Below are 19,465 nucleotides of genomic sequence, written 5' to 3' on the forward strand. Positions count from 1 at the left end.
TTTGAAATGCAATTTTATACTTGCACACCACATATGGAATTTTCAAGTCAGGATTTCTAAAGTAAGAAATAACAGGAAAATTAATCTGCATTTAATCTGTACATATATAAAACTCAAATTATAAGACTTACAACATCCTCCTTAACTTTAAAACTATCTGGAGTCATAGACTCAAGAGTTGTAGAGCCCTGAAATTGATCCCTCTTTGCCCATCTATACCAATCTAATTTGCCCACATCATGTCTGTATACTTCTGTGCCTTGTCTATTTAAGTGCCTGTCCAAATGTCTCTTAAACATAATGAATGTATTTGACTCTACCACCTCTTCCAGAAAGTTCCAAATACCTGGGATTAAAAAAAACTTTCCCCTTAAATCCCCTTTTGCTCTCCTGTTTTTGATATTCCTACTGTGTGAAAAAGATTCCAGTAATCACCCCTAACTTACATACCTCTATCATGTTACCTTTCAGCCTACTTCACTACAAGAAACTCAATGTATTCAATGTATCCAAACTCCTGCCATAACTAAAGGCCTCCTACCCAGACCACATCCTGGGGGATCTCCTCCACACTTGTTCCAACACAACCTTATCCTCCTTACCAGAACTGCACACAATGCACCCTTATTCTGTAAATTTATAATACCTTCTTCACTACCCCATATACAACTGTCAGGGAGCTATCAACTTGAAAACTACCAACTAGAGATGGGGCAGTGTTGGATCTCCTGTTAGGCAATGCGATAGGTCAGCTGACAGATGTATGTGTTGGGGAGCACTTCGGGTCCAGTGATCACAATAGCATTAGCTTCAATATAATTATGGAGAAGGATAGGACTGGACCTAGAGTTGAGATTTTTGATTGGAGAAAGGCTAACTTTGAGGAGATGCGCAGGGATTTAGAGGGAGTGGATTGGGTCAAGTTGTTTTATGGGAAGGATGTAATAGAGAAATGGAGGTCATTTAAGGGTGAAATTATGAGGGTACAGAATCTTTATGTTCCTGTTCGGTTGAAAGGAAAGGTTAAAGGTTTGAAAGCGCCATGGTTTTCAAGGGATATTAGAAACTTGGTTCGAAAAAAGAGGGATGTCTACAATAGATATAGGCAGCATGGAGTAAAGGAATTGCTCGAGGAATATAAAGAATGTAAAAGGAATCTTAAGAAAGAGATTAGAAAAGCTAAAAGAAGTTACGAGTTTGGTTTGGCAAATAAGGTGGAAGTAAATCCGAAAGGCTTCTACAGTTATATTAAAAGCAAGAGGATAGTGAGGGATAAAATTGGTCCCTTAGAGAATCAGGGTGATCAGCTATGTGTGGAGCCGAGGGAGATAGGAGAAATTTTGAACGATTTCTTCTCTTCGGTATTCACTAAGGAGAAGGATATTGAATGGTGTAAGGTGTGGGAAACAAGTAAGGAAGTTATGGAACCTATGACAATTAAAGAGGTGGAAGTACTGGCGCTTTTAAGAAATTTAAAAGTGGATAAATCTCCGGGTCCTGACAGGATATTCCCCAGGACCTTGAGGGAAGTTTGTGTAGAGATATCAGGAGCTCTGACGGAGATCTTTCAGATGTCATTAGAAACGGGGATTGTGCCGGAGGATTGGCGTATTGCTCATGTGGTTCCATTGTTTAAAAAGGGTTCTAGAAGTAAGCCTGGCAATTATAGACCTGTCAGTTTGACATCAGTGGTGGGTAAATTAACGGAAAGTATTCTTAGAGATAGTATTTATAATTATCTGGATAGACAGGATCTGATTAGGAGTAGCCAGCATGGATTTGTGCGTGGAAGGTCATGTTTGACAAACCTTATTGAATTTTTTGAAGTAGTTACGAGGAATGTTGACAAGGGTAAGGCAGTGGATGTAGTCTATATGGACTTCAGCAAGGCCTTTGACAAAGTTCCACATGGAAGGTTAGTTAAGAAGGTTCAGTCGTTAGGTATTAATGCTGGAGTAATAAAATGGATTCAACAGTGGCTAGATGGGAGATGCCAGAGAGTAGTGGTGGATAATTGTTTATCGGGATGGAGGCCGGTGACTAGCGGGGTGCCTCAGGGATCTGTTTTGGGCCCAATGTTGTTTGTAATAACATAAATGATCTGGATGATAGGGTGGTAAATTGGATTAGTAAGTATGCTGATGATACTAAGGTAGGAGGTGTTGTGGATAATGAGGTGGGTTTTCAAAGCTTGCAGGGAGATTTATGCCGGTTAGAAGAATGGGCTGAACGTTGGCAGATGGAGTTTAATGCTGAGAAGTGTGAGGTTCTACATTTTGGCAGGAATAATCCAAATAGAACATACAGGGTAAATGGTAAGGCATTGAGGAATGCAGTGGAACAGAGAGATCTAGGAATAACAGTGCATAGTTCCCTGAAGGTGGAGTCTCATGTAGATAGGGTGGTGAAGAAGGCTTTTGGAACGCTGGCCTTTATAAATCAGAGCATTGAGTACAGAAGTTGGGATGTAATGTTAAAATTGTACACGGCATTGGTAAGGCCAAATTTGGAATATTGTGTACAGTTCTGGTCACCGAATTATAGGAAAGATATCAATAAATTAGAGAGAGTGCAGAGACGATTTACTAGGATGTTACCTGGGTTTCAGCACTTAAGTTATAGAGAAAGGTTGAACAAGTTAGGTCTCTATTCATTGGAGCGTAGAAGGTTGAGGGGGGATTTGATCAAGGTATTTAAAATTTTGAGAGGGATAGATAGAGTTGACGTGAATAGGCTGTTTCCATTGAGAGTAGGGGAGATTCAAACGAGAGGACATGATTTGAGAGTTAGGGGGCAAAAGTTTAAGGGAAACACGAGGGGGTATTTCTTTACTCAGAGAGTGATAGCTGTGTGGAATGAGCTTCCTGTAGAAGTAGTAGAGGCCAGTTCAGTTGTGTCATTTAAGGTAAAATTGGATAGGTATATGGACAGGAAAGGAGTGGAGGGTTATGGGCTGAGTGCGGGTAGGTGGGACTAGGTGAGATTAAGAGTTCGGCACGGACTAGGAGGGCCGGAATGGCCTGTTTCCGTGCTGTGATTGTTATATGGTTATATATATAAAACCTAATCCTAACCCTTTGATCATCAACCTTCCTTACTGCCTTGTATTTATGGTATGTGCCATACCACTAATTTACTCACAAAATGCATAAATTCACAGATTAAATTTGAGGTCAAGATTAAATTTGATCTAGCAATTCTCGCAAAGGTTCCATCTCATCAATATGTTACTGCAGCCTAAGACGTTTCTCGCTATCCACAACATCATCAACTTTCATGTCATCTGCAAACTTACTAATCATACCTCCTATAGCTACATCCAAGTCATTACCTATTACTGGTAGGATGCACAAGTGTACAGAATGAAGTTCAGGAGGTAAAAGATAAAAATCAAATATAGAAGAATGGCACAATTTTGTACTAAATAATAGACTGAAATATTACTCTGCAAAAACACTGAAAAACTATGGAAGATTTTTGAAACTACTTTCTTTTGCCAATTTAAGAAGTGTCAGCCAAGTTTATATGTGAATTTTTGGAGTGGAGCCAGACCAGAGACTACAACTCCAAAATGACACTTCTAGGATTGAACCAAGTCTAAGTTTAGTGAACGGAGAAAGATAGTGTGATAAAGGAAAATCTCTAACCTTCTTCAACTGGTCCCGATAAGTATATTAACAAAAATCATGTCATACCTGGCTAGTGTACTTTTTCCTGATCCAGGCAGACCCCTCATCAAAAACAACGATTTGGGTGTAGCTATTGCTTTTCTGTTCATGAAATGTGGAAAAGGATATTCATAAGTCTGTGACTGGTGTATGAGATATGGATTTAAGCATGGTTTTGAAGGCAAACTACCAGAAGTTGAACTTCTAGTTGAATGAAGTTTATCAGGACTAGATGTAGGTCTAGTACGTTTCCATGGTGAAGTATCATTAAGCCTTGGCTTCACAGGACTTGCTGCCACAGGTGTGATGAAGGTTTTTGCCATGCTCATTGGATGGAACTCAGGAGCCCATGGATTCCATGAGACTGGAGACGTGGTTGGAATATTTATAGAATGTACATTGTTAGAATATTGAGGATAACTTGCTTCATCACGGTTTGTTAATTTCGGGAAATTTTCTCCACTGTTAGCTTTCCGTACATCAAACCAATAAGGGAAACAGGTATTCTGTTGCATATTTTTTGAAACATCCTCTTTATTTTCCAATGACTTATTTGAGAGAGGGCCATCTTTTTGTAGCAATTCATTTGTTCTTTTAAATGCTTCAGGTTCACCAAATAATTTGTAGTTTTTTGAAGATGATCTCTCTTTTTTTGATCCAAGCCATATTTCATTTCCATCTGCACCAGAAAATCTTGCTACAGCTTTATCAGACACATCGCTGTTCTGCAAGTGTTGAGCTTGGCGGTTCACTGCATTTGGAAATGTGTCATACTTTGGACTAAATTGCTCTGAGCCAATAGCACCAATATTCATAGAAATGGCTGATGACAGGCCATGGCTTTCACCTTGATTTGTCCATATATCTGTTTCATCTGTGCTTATACTACTTGGAAATATAACCCTCTCAGTTCCATCCTCAACAGATGGATTTTTGCTGGGCTTTTCAATGTCTTCCAAAGAGAAATTATCATATTCTGACTGAATTTCTGATCGTTTCTCAATTATGTTACTTCCACTGTTGAAACAAAGGTTCACATTTTCTTCACAATCTGAAGAATTCAATGTATATGATAATGGTCTGAGGGGTAAGCTGGCATACAAGGCTGTTTGGTGCTGAAGGGGCACATTATTCAAAGCAGAGTTCAAACTTGATTGAATTTGTTTAGGCATTTGGTCACCAACATAGTTATTAGAAAACTGGTTAATAGGCAAGCTATAGTGGTTCATAAATGGCTGGTAATGTTGAAAAGACATGCTTTGCTCACACTGTGTGTTCATGCAGTATTTCTCCAGTTCAATTTCAAATGAAGAGTCCAATTTTTCATTCCATTCAAAACTTTCAGAAGCAGCAGCTGAATTATGTCCATAGTCTTTCATGACTACCTCATTGTCACCATTAACTTGATCATTTAGGGCAGCCGTCACACATTCAAACCCAGAGGAGTAAGAAGATTTCTCCCCTTTAGCTGCATCAGATAGTACCAACAAAGAATCCATTGCATCATCGGCTGGACAAAAAAAAAAATACATTAAAGATAATCATAAGTTTTTTGACACCTTACAAAACAAAATTTCTAAATATTTATACATTCAAGTTTGTCAGTTGATGTTGGGCCGGATTTTACTGAATGGGGCCTACCACAGCATTCAGTGCTGACTAACACCTCTAGATTCAGAAATCCTCAAATAAACCAGTGAGGAGTTGTGAATACAATGGAGACATATGAGGAAGCTTGAACAAACCCTTATACACAAGTTACCTCAGGATAAAACCTTCAGCTTTGTCTTGTGACAAAACTGCCTAGAATTTTTTTGAAAACATCCCTGACATGCAACAATTAAAAATGAAATAAATACTTAAATATTAAAATTATTAAAAACATAGTGAACACTTAAATCTTCACCACAAGCTAGGCAGCAATGAGAGATGCAAGGAGAATACAGAAGAGGCTTTCAGAGGGAAGGAGACAAGCTAAATGAATAAACAAGACATAGCAAACAGAATACCTCCAAGAGGACAACCTTGTTATGGTTTGGAAGCTTGGAAGCTTGTATGCCTTAATGACCCAAAAAGCTATATTGGCAGGAGTCAGGACTTTGGACTTTAGACTTTAGTTCTGGATAGGGTCACCCATGCCGAACAGGTCAAAGGGTAGAGGCCCAAACTAAGAGTGGTCCAACAGTCTTCCAGGTTCGGGGGTTCAGCTCAGAGTTAACAACTCTGACTGGTAAAATAAAATTATTACAGAAACAGCAATGAAGAATCTTTCTACATCTGAATGTGATGGTATTCCTGAGTCTCCACCCAGGACTTGCATGACTGACTGTAGTGAAAACCAAGCTGAAGTTGCAGACACGATGAAGAAAGCCCTGAATACCAACAGAAATAGAGGACCTTCACTGCTGCTCTAAGTGCCAGGGGAGTATTGGGCAGTAAGAAGCAGTCAGAATATAATGTAGAAAGATGTGTAGCCATCCATTCAGGTAAAAAAAATTACAACTAACTTTTAAATGATGATAGCTTGAAAGGTATTGTTGTCCAACATCTTATTCACATTCATTCAGATATGAAGTTTAAACACCCAAATATGGTCCAGTTCACCAAATCAAAGCAGACTTATTGTATAAGCATTCCTCCACCTCCCTTGACCATACTCTTCACCGCTGACGCTGCAGTCCTTAGTTTCTGCTTATATGTCAGAAGTAAAATACAACCACATGATTGGACCTGCCAAAGCTTCCAGAGGTGACATATTGGTGGTAGTTGGCCAGAGACTTTTTCAAGCTGGCCCGGATGAAGTCCCCAATGATCAGGAAAGCATCGTGGTATGCTGACCTGTGGCCACTGATCATGGTGCTCAGCACTTCTGATGCCAACCTAGCATTGGCTAGGGGTGGAATGTGATTTATTTACTTAGTGATACAGCATGGAGTAAGCACTTCCAGCCTTATAACCACTCCACCCAAGCAACCCCCAACAAATCTGATTAACCACAACAAACCCAATTAATCCTAACCTAATCACAGGACAATTTACAATGACCAATTAACCTACCTGGTACATCTTTAGACTATGGAAGGAAACTGGAGCACTTGGGAAATGAACTCTGAAATGTAATAGTGTCCTGGTAACCACTTTGTAGCCCACTTATATGGTAAACTGGAAAATGGGCTGAAAAACAACAGATGGAATTTAAAGCAGGCAAGTCTGAGTTGTAGCACTTTTGGAGGACAAACCAGGGTAGGATTTGCAAGATGAACAGTAGGGCACTGAGAAGTGCAGTAGAACAAGGACCTGGGAATACAGATCCATAATTCCTTTAAAGTGACATCACAGCTGGATAGGGTTGGAGTTGAGATGTTATGTTGAAGTTGTATAAGGCATTGGTGAGGCCTAATTTGGACTGTTGTGTGTAATCTTGATCACTTACCTACAGGAAAGCTGTCAAAAAAATTGAAAGAGTGCAGAGAAAATGTACAAATTTTTCCAAAAAAGAATGGACACTGCAACTAGAATGACGGTGGAAAACTCCCTCAGCAGATAGAATGGATGATACTTAACCATCAGTTTATTTTTATTTTACTTAGAGACACAGTGCGGAGTAGGCCTTGCAGGCCCCTTAAGCCACGCCACCCCAGCAACCCTCAATTCAACCCCCGCCTAATCACAGGGCACTTTACAATGACCAATTAACCTACCAAACGGTACCTTTTTGGACTGTAGGAGGAAACTGAAGCACACAGAAAAAACCTATACCTTCCTCAGAGAGGATGTACAGATGACTTCAAACAATCAAATGCATCACCATATGTCAGTTCACTCATCTTGATACAGTATATATATGTACAGTTAGCATTTTCCAGTTTTAACTGATAATAACCAAAACTTTCTGAAGGCTCACTTAGAAAATAGGGATGTCAAAACAAAAGATTAAACTCTAGGTGGTCAATATGTTTTGCAACAGCAACCATATATACTGCTTGCAAACTATATATTCTATGAACTTAATATTGACTGAGTGAGTAGATGACAGTAAAATATTTTGAATATGCAGGTATTATTGTCATTACTCCAATTGTAGAAATCAAAAATTGATATGATTGCCCAAGAATCCTTTTAGTAACCAAAAATACATGAACTGAAAATAAACCATCAAACTAAATCCAAAAAAACCCCAAGTAATTCCAAATACGTTGTACTTACGATCTAATATGAAGGTGTGGTTAAAAAAAAAATCAGCCATTAGAAATATTTACAAAATCTATACAGTATATGGTCAACAACTATTCGGCCAGAAGCAACATCTTTGTTGCGTGTTGATTCATGTTTATCAGCTGGCAACTGACGCAGAGTTCCCATGCCCCTGGAAAGAGTGAAATGCACATTCAGCACTTCAGGTCAGGTCAGCAGCATTCACAAGAGTCTAACTAGAGACTTGTTCCAGTAACAATGTCCTCAAAGAACTGGCTTTCAATAAAGTACCGGTATGTATTCAGTTTCGACGAAGGGTCTTCGACCTCAAATGTTAGCTGTTTGTTCCTACAAATACTGGGTGTTTCCAGTATTTTCTGCTTTATCTTAGACGTCCAGCATCGGCAGTAATCTGATTTTTAACTAATTATCGATCTTAATTTTCAAAATAAGAACCTTTGCGTTACGCCGTTGGGTTACTCAACACTGAATGTACCAATTTAAACACTTACAGTGTATTTGTCATTAAAACCTCAGCAACCATTGCTTATACAACGAGCTGGATTACCGAAATTCTTTTTTCAAAACGATGTTTCCCACTAAACGTTATCAGATTACAGAACAAATTCCAGAGAGAGAGAGAGGAAAAATACAAAACAGGGAGATGGCGTAGGGGAACATGTTGGATTACCCTGTGGCGTTTGTTGACGGACAGTATCCGATTGTGGAGGTTCCAGGTCCAGGTGAAGAGGAAAGGTCAGGTGTAAAAGGCCTGCAACCGCGCGCACTCTCCGTTACCTTTAAAGTCACATTCAGATAGCACCACATACACGACGCTCGGGTCCAGATGCGAAAACATCTCGGTCATCCGGTCCAGCAGCTCCTCCTTGTTCACCCCCGAACCCATAGCACCAGTCACGGCAGCCATTGAAGTGGAGGCTGAGGCCTGAGAAGGCACTGGGGCCGGATCGGCTGCAGCCGGAGCACTGGGCGGCGGACCACTTCCAGATGGCCGAGCCGGAGTAGTTACAGCGGAAACCTTTTTCTTTTTCGGCATCGTTTTTCGTTGTTGTTATTATTTACAAAGATCGCATCGGATTCCGTCACCCGACCCCGGGCCAAGGGAACGAGGCCGAGAGGCGGGGTCAGAAGTGACGTCACGCGGCCCCTGCAAGGGGCGGGGCCAGGGCCGGGCGTCAGGACACGGAAAGAAAGCCCGGCCAAATGATGACGCTGATTGGCTCTCGTCATCGGCGCTCAGCAACCAAAATGGATAAACCTGAGCATCCTCAAGCCAGGTGGACTGAGAGCTTTGATAGATAGATAGATAGATAGATACTTTATTCATCCCCATGGGGAAATTCAACATTTTTTCCAATGTCCCATACACTTGTTGTAGCAAAAACTCATTACATACAATACTTAACTCAGTAATAATATGATATGCATCTAAATCACTAACTCAAAAAGCATTAATAATAGCTTTAAAAAAGTTCTTAAGTCCTGGCAGTTGAATTGTAAAGCCTAATGGCATTGGGGAGTATTGACCTCTTCATCCTGTCTGAGGAGCATTGCATCGACAGTAACCTGTCGCTGAAACTGCTTCTCTGTCTCTGGATGGTGCTATGTAGAGGATGTTCAGGGTTTTCCATAATTGACCGTAGCCTACTCAGCGCCCTTCGCTCAGCTACCGATGTTAAACTCTCCAGTACTTTGCCCACGACAGAGCCCGCCTTCCTTATCAGCTTATTAAGACGTGAGGCGTCCTTCTTCTTAATGCTTCCTCCCCAACACGCCACCACAAAGAAGAGGGCGCTCTCAACAACTGACCTATAGAACATCTTCAGCATCTCACTGCAGATATTGAATGATGCCAACCTTCTAAGGAAGTACAGTCGACTCTGTGCCTTCCTGCACAAGGCATCTGTGTTGGCAGTCCAGTCTAGCTTCTCGTCCAACTGTACTCCCAAATACTTGTAGGTCTTAACCTGCTCCACACATTCTCCATTAATGATCACTGGCTGCATATGAGGCCTAGATCTCCTAAAGTCCACCACCATCTCCTTGGTCTTGGTGACATTGAGACGCAGGTAGTTTGAGTTGCACCATATCACAAAGTCCTGTATCAGTTTCCTATACTCCTCCTCCTGTCCATTCCTGACACACCCCACTATGGCCGTGTCATCAGCGAACTTCTGCACATGGCAGGACTCCGAGTTATATTGGAAGTCAGATGTGTACAGGGTGAACAGGACCGGAGAGAGTACGGTTGCTGAGAAAGTTTTAACATTCACCGTTTGATCGAAGCCCTAGCTCATAGCGGCACAAGCAGAAGAGTACCCCGGATAGTATAGAGTATCTCCAGGCCTCTCATCAGGATTATACACACAATCTCAGCGTCCACGCCCTTGCCCATCCGTCCTTCCCGCTAATCTCCTGCCTGACACCAGTGACAAAAAGGCTACACCTAGCTATTCACCACCCGCTCCGACATCTAAATTTAAGGCGCCATACACACTGCTTCCAGGTGAGGAAACACTTCACCTGCGAATCCGTTGGGGTCGTTACTGATCCCAATGCGGTCTCCTCTTTGGTGAGACCCCGACGTAGAGTAGGAGAGCAGCTTTGCCGAGCACCTCCCCACCATCCGCAAAATGTGGAGCTTCCTAGTGGTCAACTATTTAAATTCCTATCCCGATTCCCGTTCCGGCACGTGGTCAACAGCCTCCTCTTCTGCCATGGTGGAGCAACTCTCGGTGGAGGGGCAACACTTCACATTCTGCAGAATCCTTTGTGCCCTCCTCCTGACCTAAACTATCCACCGACCAGCCCTGCCGGACTCTGCGGGCTCCTGATCGAACATAGTCAACCATCTCAGGTTCGGAATTGGAAGCAAGTTCCACTTGAGGGACTGCCTGAGAAGAAATTACTCTTGATCAGCAAACTGGAAATCTGAGTGCTTCATTTCTCAGACACCACCATTAGAGTCAGTACATTTACTGACATTTTTATGGTTTCTTGAATGGCAATATATTTAATGTGTATTTTCTCTATCATATAAATAAATAACTCGCGTCATTTCTCTCAATTAATTTCAATGATAACCATGACATCATAGATTGGTTCAGTTTCTGTAAGTTCATTTTTGCCTCTCTTATTTCAAAAATAAGGGAGAAATTAAGGACAGAACTTCTTGAGTTTACTAAGCCAAAAAAGATTTTCTACCCTCAACCTCTATTGTCCACTGTCAGCTGCATGCTCCAGTCAGTCTTCCCTGACATTTCCCAATCCTTTCCCCTTCCCATCAACACCCATACCTACCCTTCCTTTAATATTATCTGAAGAAGGTCACCAACTCTTGATGCAAAGTCCCACAATGTAAAGTTTGGTTGTTGTTGTATTGTGGATTATATCAGTTGCTTCTCCCCCCCCCCCCAAAAAAAAAATTCCATATTAATGTTTAGACAGGATTTAATAGAACCGCTGCCTAACAACATGGCACAGATCAACATATTCTTGTCCAATGCACCAATGCAAAATAATGGCAGGAAACAGGAATGCCAGAGGCCAAATTTAGTGTTTCTAGCCTTCTGTTACCCTGCTGAACCCAACACAGAGGGTGAAGATCAGTCCACATTTTGTATTTGGGCCCTCAGCTGGTGAGTGAATAGAAAAGATTTTAAACCTGGATGCAAATGGTAAGAGTTTTTTTTCCCTTTATTTTCCTTCAAATTAGTGAATTGATATTGGTTAATGGAATTTTAGTTTAGATATGTTGCAGTTATTTTTAAATGCCTCCAATCATCACAACTATTTAAAAGAAACTCTTTAAACTTTGGTAACAAAGACAGGGCCTCAGGATTCATCCACCAAGGCTTAGTTGCTACTTGCTCATGAAATACTCCAGTTTTGGGATGACGTCGGCACCTTGGCCTGGAGCTTTTACCTTGGGGTCATGCTTAATGCAATTCTGGGAGTAACATAGGAGTGAGCACAATGTTGATCTGATAAGATCTGGTCCATCAATCTGCATTTATGCAACATGTTTTAACTTTGTAAACATTTTAAAGGAACCTAAGATCAGAGGAAGCTGGGCCAGATTGGAGTGTTCCACTGGGAATTGGAATGACCCAATGGGCTGACTGTGGATTCCGCTCATAACTCCCTCTCCAAATATTTGAGCCATCTTACTTTTTCCTTAATGTTGTCACACTGATCAAGCTTTTGGTTGTCTGTCCTAAAATCATTCCTGGGAAGCATGGAACTATACATTTTAGCATTAGAGGTGACCAACAGTTTTGTAAAAGAAGTACTTTTTATAAATGTATTTTAATAAGGAAGTGTCCCTGGCGCCTCAAAACCAGATGCTTCGGGCAGGTGGGGCTCATTAGTCCTGGTCGACTGCCCACCTAGGAGAAGGAAAACCCTGATTTTAAAACCTCCGCTGCCTTGCGGCCACACCCAATCATAGGGAAGGCTATGGGAGTAAACCCTGAGAAGAAATCAGGAGCCGGAGTCCCGTAGACGGTCAATAGGGAGGACTTCATCAATCTATTGTCCGGCAACTCCTGCAGCCGAAGAGGCCAACATGTGTAACGATCTTCGTGCTAATGGATCCTGAACTCCGAGGCCGAGAGAGTGGGACTGTCTCCGTGCTAAGGCTTTTTCACTATAATATCTTTCACGTACAGGTCCTTGTGTTGTGCATCTTCGTCTTCTTTCTCTCTTCAAAAGTCCTACGGCGATGGGAGAGCAGCGAACCAACAGGTGGAAGTGACCACTGAGTTGCAGTTGCAAACCTGCACGTAGGCGGCCCTTGGACAGATGGTCATTCTCCTCTGAACTCAGGGCAGTACGGGAGTCTGGCAGCATCCAGGGTGACTGGGCAGCCCTTTTTAGGACAGCGCTGCCCACCCTGTAATCAGGGAGGGGCCCAGAAAAGGTGGCCTAAACATCGCCTGCCCTAGATCATCCGACCAGTTAACCGCAACTGATGGATCACCCAATCATTGCAGTCGAAATCAAAATCAAAAGAAAAGGATTCTCTGTCTAGGAGCATGGAACGTTCGCACCTTAATGGATAAGGAAAACACTGCAAGACCTGAAAGGAGAACAGCTCTCATTGGTAAAGAACTTGCTCGCTACAACATTGACATTGCAGCGCTGAGCGAAACCAGGGTTACAGATGAGGGATCCATTACAGAGCTTGCCAGCGGCTCGACTTCTTCTAGAGAGGAAGGGCGCAGGACAAAGACAGGATCCACGGAGTGGGCTTCACTATAAGGAGTACCCTGATGAAACAGCTCCCCAACCTGCCTGTTGGCATCAGCGAAAGATTGATGAAGCTACGTCTGCCCCTCAGCCAAAATCGACATGCAGCTATCATTACTGCCTATGCCCCCACCCTGACCAGCCCTACTGAAACCGTAGAGCAGTTTTACACCGACCTTGACTCCATCCTGTGCTCAGTGCTGGTCAGTGATAAGCTGATCTTGCTGGGAGATTTTAATGCCCGAGTCAGCCAAGACCATGATCAGTGGAGTGGAGTGCTCAGCAGACACGGAGTCGGGAAGATGAACAGCAATGGCCTTCTGCTTCTCAGCAAATGTAAAGAGTATGACCTCACTATCACGAACACAGTGTTCAGAATGGCCAACAAATTCAAGACAACATGGATGCACCCTAGATCCAAACAATGGCACCTGATTGATTATGTCATTTCCATCAACGTGACATCCGAGACGTAGTCATCACACGAGCCATGCGAGGAGCAGAGTGTTGGATGGACCACAGACTCCTCCGCACCACCCTCAAGCTACACGTTGTTCAATCTCACAAAAAGTGTCCAAAGGCAGTACGGCCATCCTTTAACACCTTCAAACTTCAGCACCCTCCGTGTCTACGCGGATTTCAAAATACTCTTAAACAGAAACTATCAACAAACCAGCCACTCACGGGTAACCCAATCCAGAAATGGAACCACTTCAAAAATGCTATAACTGAAACGGCAAAATCAACCCTAGGCCACAGAAAGCGCACCCACCAAGATTGGTTCAATGAGAATAGCACCATCATCGATGACCTACTCACTAAGAAGAACAAGGCATTCAAAGAATGGCAGGATGACCTGAACTCCACCTACAAAAAAGGACAGATTCAAGTCCTATCAGGCACTCGCTCAAAGGGAAATCCGTATAATGCGTGACACATGGTGGAATAAGAAGGCGGATGAGGTTCAGCACTATGCAGACACAAACAACACCAAGCAGTTCTTCAACGCCATCAAGTCTGTCTTGGGTCCCTCAAGGTCAAGCATAGCTCCTCTGCTTTCTGCAGATGGATCCTCGCTTATCAAGGACAAAAAGGGCATCAAAACCAGATGGAAGGAACACTTCATTCAGCTCCTGAACCGCCCCTCTACTGTCGACCAGTCAGTACTCGACCAGATTCCCCAGAGCCCAGTCCATGAGCACCTCAACAACCCCCCCTCTCAGCACAGCCATCAAACAGATGAGCTGTGGCAAAGCGCCAGCCAAGGATGGCATTCCTGCAGAACTGTTCAAAGCCCTCAACCAGGAGTCACTCGAAGCATTCCAGGACGTCCTGGTCAGTATCTGGGAAGAGGAAGTAATGCCACCCGACCTTTGGGATGCTGTAATAGTTGCCCTATACAAAAACAAAGGCCCATGCACAGACTGTGGGAACTACCGGAGCATCTCCCTACTTTCCATCGCCAGCAAAATCCTGGCTCGCATCATCCTCAATAGACTTATTTTAACAATATCCGAAGGAAACCTCCCAGAATCGCAATGCAGCTTTCGACCTAAACACCGTACTGTGGATATGATCTTCACTGTTAGACAAATGCAGGAGAAATGCCTGAAGCAGAACATGAACTTGTACTTTGTCTTCATTGATCTGACTAAAGCGTTTGATACTGTCAACAGAGAAGTCTTGTGGATCATCCTCGGGAAACTTGGCTGCCCTCCAAAGTTCATCAACCTCATACGCCTCTTCCATGACAACATGACTGGAGAGATTCGCTCAGCTGACGAACCTAGCGAGAAATTTTACATCTCCAATGACGTTAAGCAGGGCTGTGTGCTTGCATCAGTACTTTTCAACCTTTTCTTCACTCAAGTACTAATGCATGCCGTCAAAGACCTAAACCTGGGCATTTATATCAAATACCGCCTGGACGGGTCACTCTTTGACCTACGTCACCTTGCAGCACAGACAAAGACCCTCCGAAAGCTGTTCATAGAAGTGCTCTTTGCAGATGACTGCGCACTCATGGCGCACCAAGAGGACCACCTACAAACAATGGTCAGCAGATTCTCCACCGCATCTAAATTGTTCGGCTTAACAATCAGCCTTGGTAAAACAGAGGTCCTCCTGCAGCCTGCACCTAACAGCGCCCAGCCACAGCCATGCATCACCATTGATGACACACAACTACGGAATGTTGACAACTTCAAATACCTGGGGAGTACCATCTCCAGCGACGGTGCCCTTGATAAAGAAATCACGTCAAGGATCCAGAAAGCAAGTCAGGCACTCAGAAGGCTCCGGGTCAAAGTTCTGCAGCACAAAGACATTCGCCTCTCCACTAAACTGAATGTTTACAATTCTGTTGTGGTCTCATCACTTCTGTATGGCTGTGAAACCTGGACACTGTATCGCAGACATGTCAAACAGCTTGAACAATTCCACAATCGCGCTCTGCGATCAATCATGCAAATCTGCTGGCAAGACCGTATCTCCAACCTGACAGTCCTGGACGGAGCCAATTCCACAAGCATTGAAGCCAAGGTTTCGAAGGCTCAGCTCAGATGGACCAGCCAAGTGATCCACATGGATGAGTCCAGAATGCTGCGTCAGTTGTTCTACGGAGAACTGGAGCAGGGCAACCGTGCCGAAGGTCGCCCAAGGAAGAGGTACAAGGACAACATCAAGTCAAACCTTAAGTGGGCCAAACTCCAGCCCCGCGATCTCGAACACACTGCTGCTGATCGGTCCAAGTGGCGCAATCTATGCTCCAAGGCAGCAAACAACTTCCAAGCCAACTGGCGCATGCAGCGCCTCAAGACGAGTCAAGAAAGACACAGGAAGGCGTCCGCTCCTGCCCCAACAGGCCGTGCTCCTTGCCCCATCTGCAACTGTATCTGCGCTTCGGACTTCGACCTCAGAAGTCACATGCATGCCCACAGACGTTGACTGCGCAACACATCCATCTTCCTCGGACTTCGAGAGACTACTACTGTAGAAATAAAAGCGATGATGAGGTTACTGAGGGAATATGCAAAATTTAAAGATCTCTGAAGACACGGCTGCCGGCATGGGTTAAGAGTAGACAAACAAAGGCAAACAGAAGCAACATGAGCCTTGGAGGGATGTAGAGATAGAGGTGGTTACAGAGGTAGGGAGATGATAAAACAAGGCAGTACTACATGGCTGTCACATAACTCTGCAAAATAAAATTAACATAATATATTCTAATATTAAGGAAAGGGTGGCTCATCATCACCTTTCAAGCACGATTATCTTTGAGCTATAATGTTGTCAGTGATACACTAATCCTCATATATAAATGTTTTTCACCTATCACTTCTAAGCTTCTCATCTATCCCCTCTCCCCCACCCACTCACCTACCTCCCCCTTCCCATGGTTTCATCTATCACCTGCCAGCTTGTACTCCTTCCCCTGCCCACACCTTATTTAGGCTTCTGTCCGCTGCCTTTGCAGTCTTGATGAAGCGTCTCAGCCCAAAACATCTACTATTTGTTCTCATCCGTAGAAGCTGCTTGGCCTGCTGAGTTGCACCAGCATTTTGTGGTGTTACTCAATATTTCCAGCATCTACAGAATTATGTGTTGATTTATTTCTCCAGCAGTGCATTCCAGATTCTCACCGCTCTCTCAGTGAAAAAGATCCCCTCTATATCTCATCACAAACAGGAGAAAAACTGCAGATTATGGAAATCCAGGTAACACACACAAAATGCTGGAGGAACTCAGCAGGCCAGGCAGCATCTACGGAAAAGAGTACAGTCAACGTTTCAGGCTGAGACCCTTCAATCTCTTAACCTTTATCCTTAACCTACATTCTCTAGTTTTATTCACCATTGATAAGGGAAAGCATTAGTTGCATTCTACCTTATCTGTACCTTTTGTCATGTTATATACTTAAGTCATGTCTCCTCTTCTCCAGGGAAAAGAGACCTAGTGTGGTAACTTCTACTTTACAAAAAGACCACTCGACAACTTGATGGCCAAAAGAGCATCTTTATCTAAGATGGCAAATGATATTTACAATACAGAGGCTTCCAGGTACCTCGTGCGGCCTGGGTGGAGGAACTATGTACAATGCATACTGGGAGTAAAAAGAGCGGAAGTAAAGACCCCACGAACCCCGGATCCCGCCTCTTACTACCGACAGACAGACATACCTTATTGATCCCGAGGGAAATTGGGTTTTGTTACAGTCAGACCAACCAAGAATAGGTAGAAATATAGCAATATGAAAACCATAAATAATTAAATAATACTATGTAAGTTTTGCCAAGTGGAAATTAGAAAGTGGAAACAGCTTCCCGATTAGTATTAACTTACTTTTAATAATACTCACGTTACAACACCAGTCTCTCCTCATAACTGGAATGCTCTATCCTAGGCAACACTTTGATGAATCTCCTTAATTTATTCTGAATTTATAGTTAAAATTTATCTTGTAATGTGTAGATTAGCATCATGGCCTACAGCTGGAAGAAGGTATAGCATTACACCTAGGATGTGCTGTTTCTCTTGGGTTGAAGAGAAGCCAGTCTGAATGTGGATCTCATAAAGTTTTTGGAATTTATTGGAAGTGGACAAAGCATAATATTAGCTGTCACTCTCAAGACTTGTCTCACCTTGTAGTGTAAAAAAAACATGGTGGCTGTTTATGTAGTGTTACTTCATCCATCCCGTTCATCCACTAAAGATACTGGAGTCATTTAAACTAACTTAAAGTTATTTAAGTTTAAACAATTGTTGCAGCAGCCAATTGTACAGTGTAAGCTCCCAAAAATAACACTAGTTCTCAAGTTTCCATTAATCTGTCTAATTCTTTGTTGAGAGTTATTCTTTAATTTACTATTGTTGACATCCCTTTCATTGGTACACTGTACTGGCTTCCAAATTATAGAATATGTTAAAAAAAATTAATTTCTCCCAAAGTTGGCGGCTGCCTTAAAACGATATTTTTATTTATCCTTTCTTCCTCTCACAATAACGTTCAGAGGTTTGAACACTTTGCCATCAACAATCTCAGGTTTAACAACTGTCCCACCTTCTCTATTGCTGTCCATGGAAGTGAAGAATATTATATTTAAATTCCTAGTAAATTTGTGTATTCTACAGCTTGAAAGGCAGTGCCCAGAATATTTCATTTGAAATGCTAGTTTTTTTATAGAAGTTAAAAATATATTTTTATTTGTATTTGTGCCTCTTAAATTTGTGATCCAGTGTATTTTAACAGTCTTCCCAACTTAAGCATTCACCTTCAAATCTTTGTGCATGAAACTATGCTCCACAGCTGTCTGTTTATGAACCAATTTAAAAAAAAAAGATTAACTAAGTGGATTTAAGTGCGGGGGGGGGGGGTAGAATTCTTCTAAGTGAAAAGGAATTAATTGCATTATGTAAAAAACAATTTAAGATTTTTTTCAGTAAGACAGTAAGATTTGGACTTTTGTAGACTTCCATGGATCAGACTTCAAAACGACAAGAAAATATTCCGTATCTCACATCTTGCAGAATGTGGGAAGGCAGTGAGACCTCCAGTGTTCCCGATGACTACAACTGCGAGAAGTGCATCCAGCTGCAGCTTCTAACAATCTGTGTTAAGGAGTTGGAGTTGGAACTGGGTGAACTCCGGATCATTCGGGAGGCTGAGGGGGTGATAGATAAAACGTATAGGGAGGTAGTTACACCCAAGGTGCAGGACACAGGAAAGTGGGTGACAGTCAGGAAGGGGATAGTGGTGAAACAACCAGTGCAGAGTACCCCTGTGGCCCTCCCCCTCAACAACAGATATACCACTTTTGATGCTGTTAGTGCAAGAAGTATTGTAGGAAAGGCAAATAATAGTGCTGAAGATTAGGTAGCTAGTTTATAAGCAGAGGCAATTTGTTGTGAGTGGAGGCTGTTGATAGGGCAAAATTGCAGTCAACAGGATAGGTTGCAACGTAAAAGGCAGACAAAATTGAAAAGGGTGAATACAGGACTGAGAGTGTTATATTTGAATACAGAATAAGGTATATAAACTTGCAGCACAGTTGCAGATTGGGAGGTATGATGTTGTAGGTATCACTGAATCATGGCTGAAAGAAGATTATAGCTGGGAGCTTAATGTCCAAGGATACACATTGTATTGAAAGGACAGGCAGGAAGGCAGAGGGGGCGGACTTGCTCTGTTGGTAAAAAAATGAAACCAAATCATTAGAAGGAGGTGACATAGGGTCAGTAGGTGTTGAATCATTGTGGTTAAAGCTAAGAAACAGCAAGGGTATAAAGATCCTGATGGGATCTTCATACGACCACCAAACAGTTGTGAGGATGTG

The 19,465-nt window shown here is 42.6% G+C and overlaps 1 protein-coding gene across 3 annotated transcripts in view; it reads right to left on the reverse strand.

Moving 5' to 3' along the window:
* n4bp2 (NEDD4 binding protein 2) overlaps positions 1–8,997 on the reverse strand; it is a 68,357-nt gene extending 59,360 nt beyond the window's left edge. For 2 of the 3 annotated variants that reach the window (XM_073064804.1, XM_073064806.1), the window contains exons 1-2: positions 8,661–8,997; positions 3,696–5,178 (exon numbers count right to left, since the gene is read on the reverse strand). In XM_073064804.1, coding sequence (XP_072920905.1) covers positions 3,696–5,178; positions 8,661–8,919 — 1,742 coding nt within the window. In that variant the 5' untranslated portion in view covers positions 8,920–8,997. The other variant, XM_073064805.1, reaches the window with a different exon arrangement.
* Between the last annotated feature and the right edge of the window lie 10,468 nt (positions 8,998–19,465).

The sequence above is a fragment of the Hemitrygon akajei genome, chromosome 13 (genome assembly GCF_048418815.1).
Source record: "Hemitrygon akajei chromosome 13, sHemAka1.3, whole genome shotgun sequence".
Taxonomy (NCBI): domain Eukaryota; kingdom Metazoa; phylum Chordata; class Chondrichthyes; order Myliobatiformes; family Dasyatidae; genus Hemitrygon; species Hemitrygon akajei.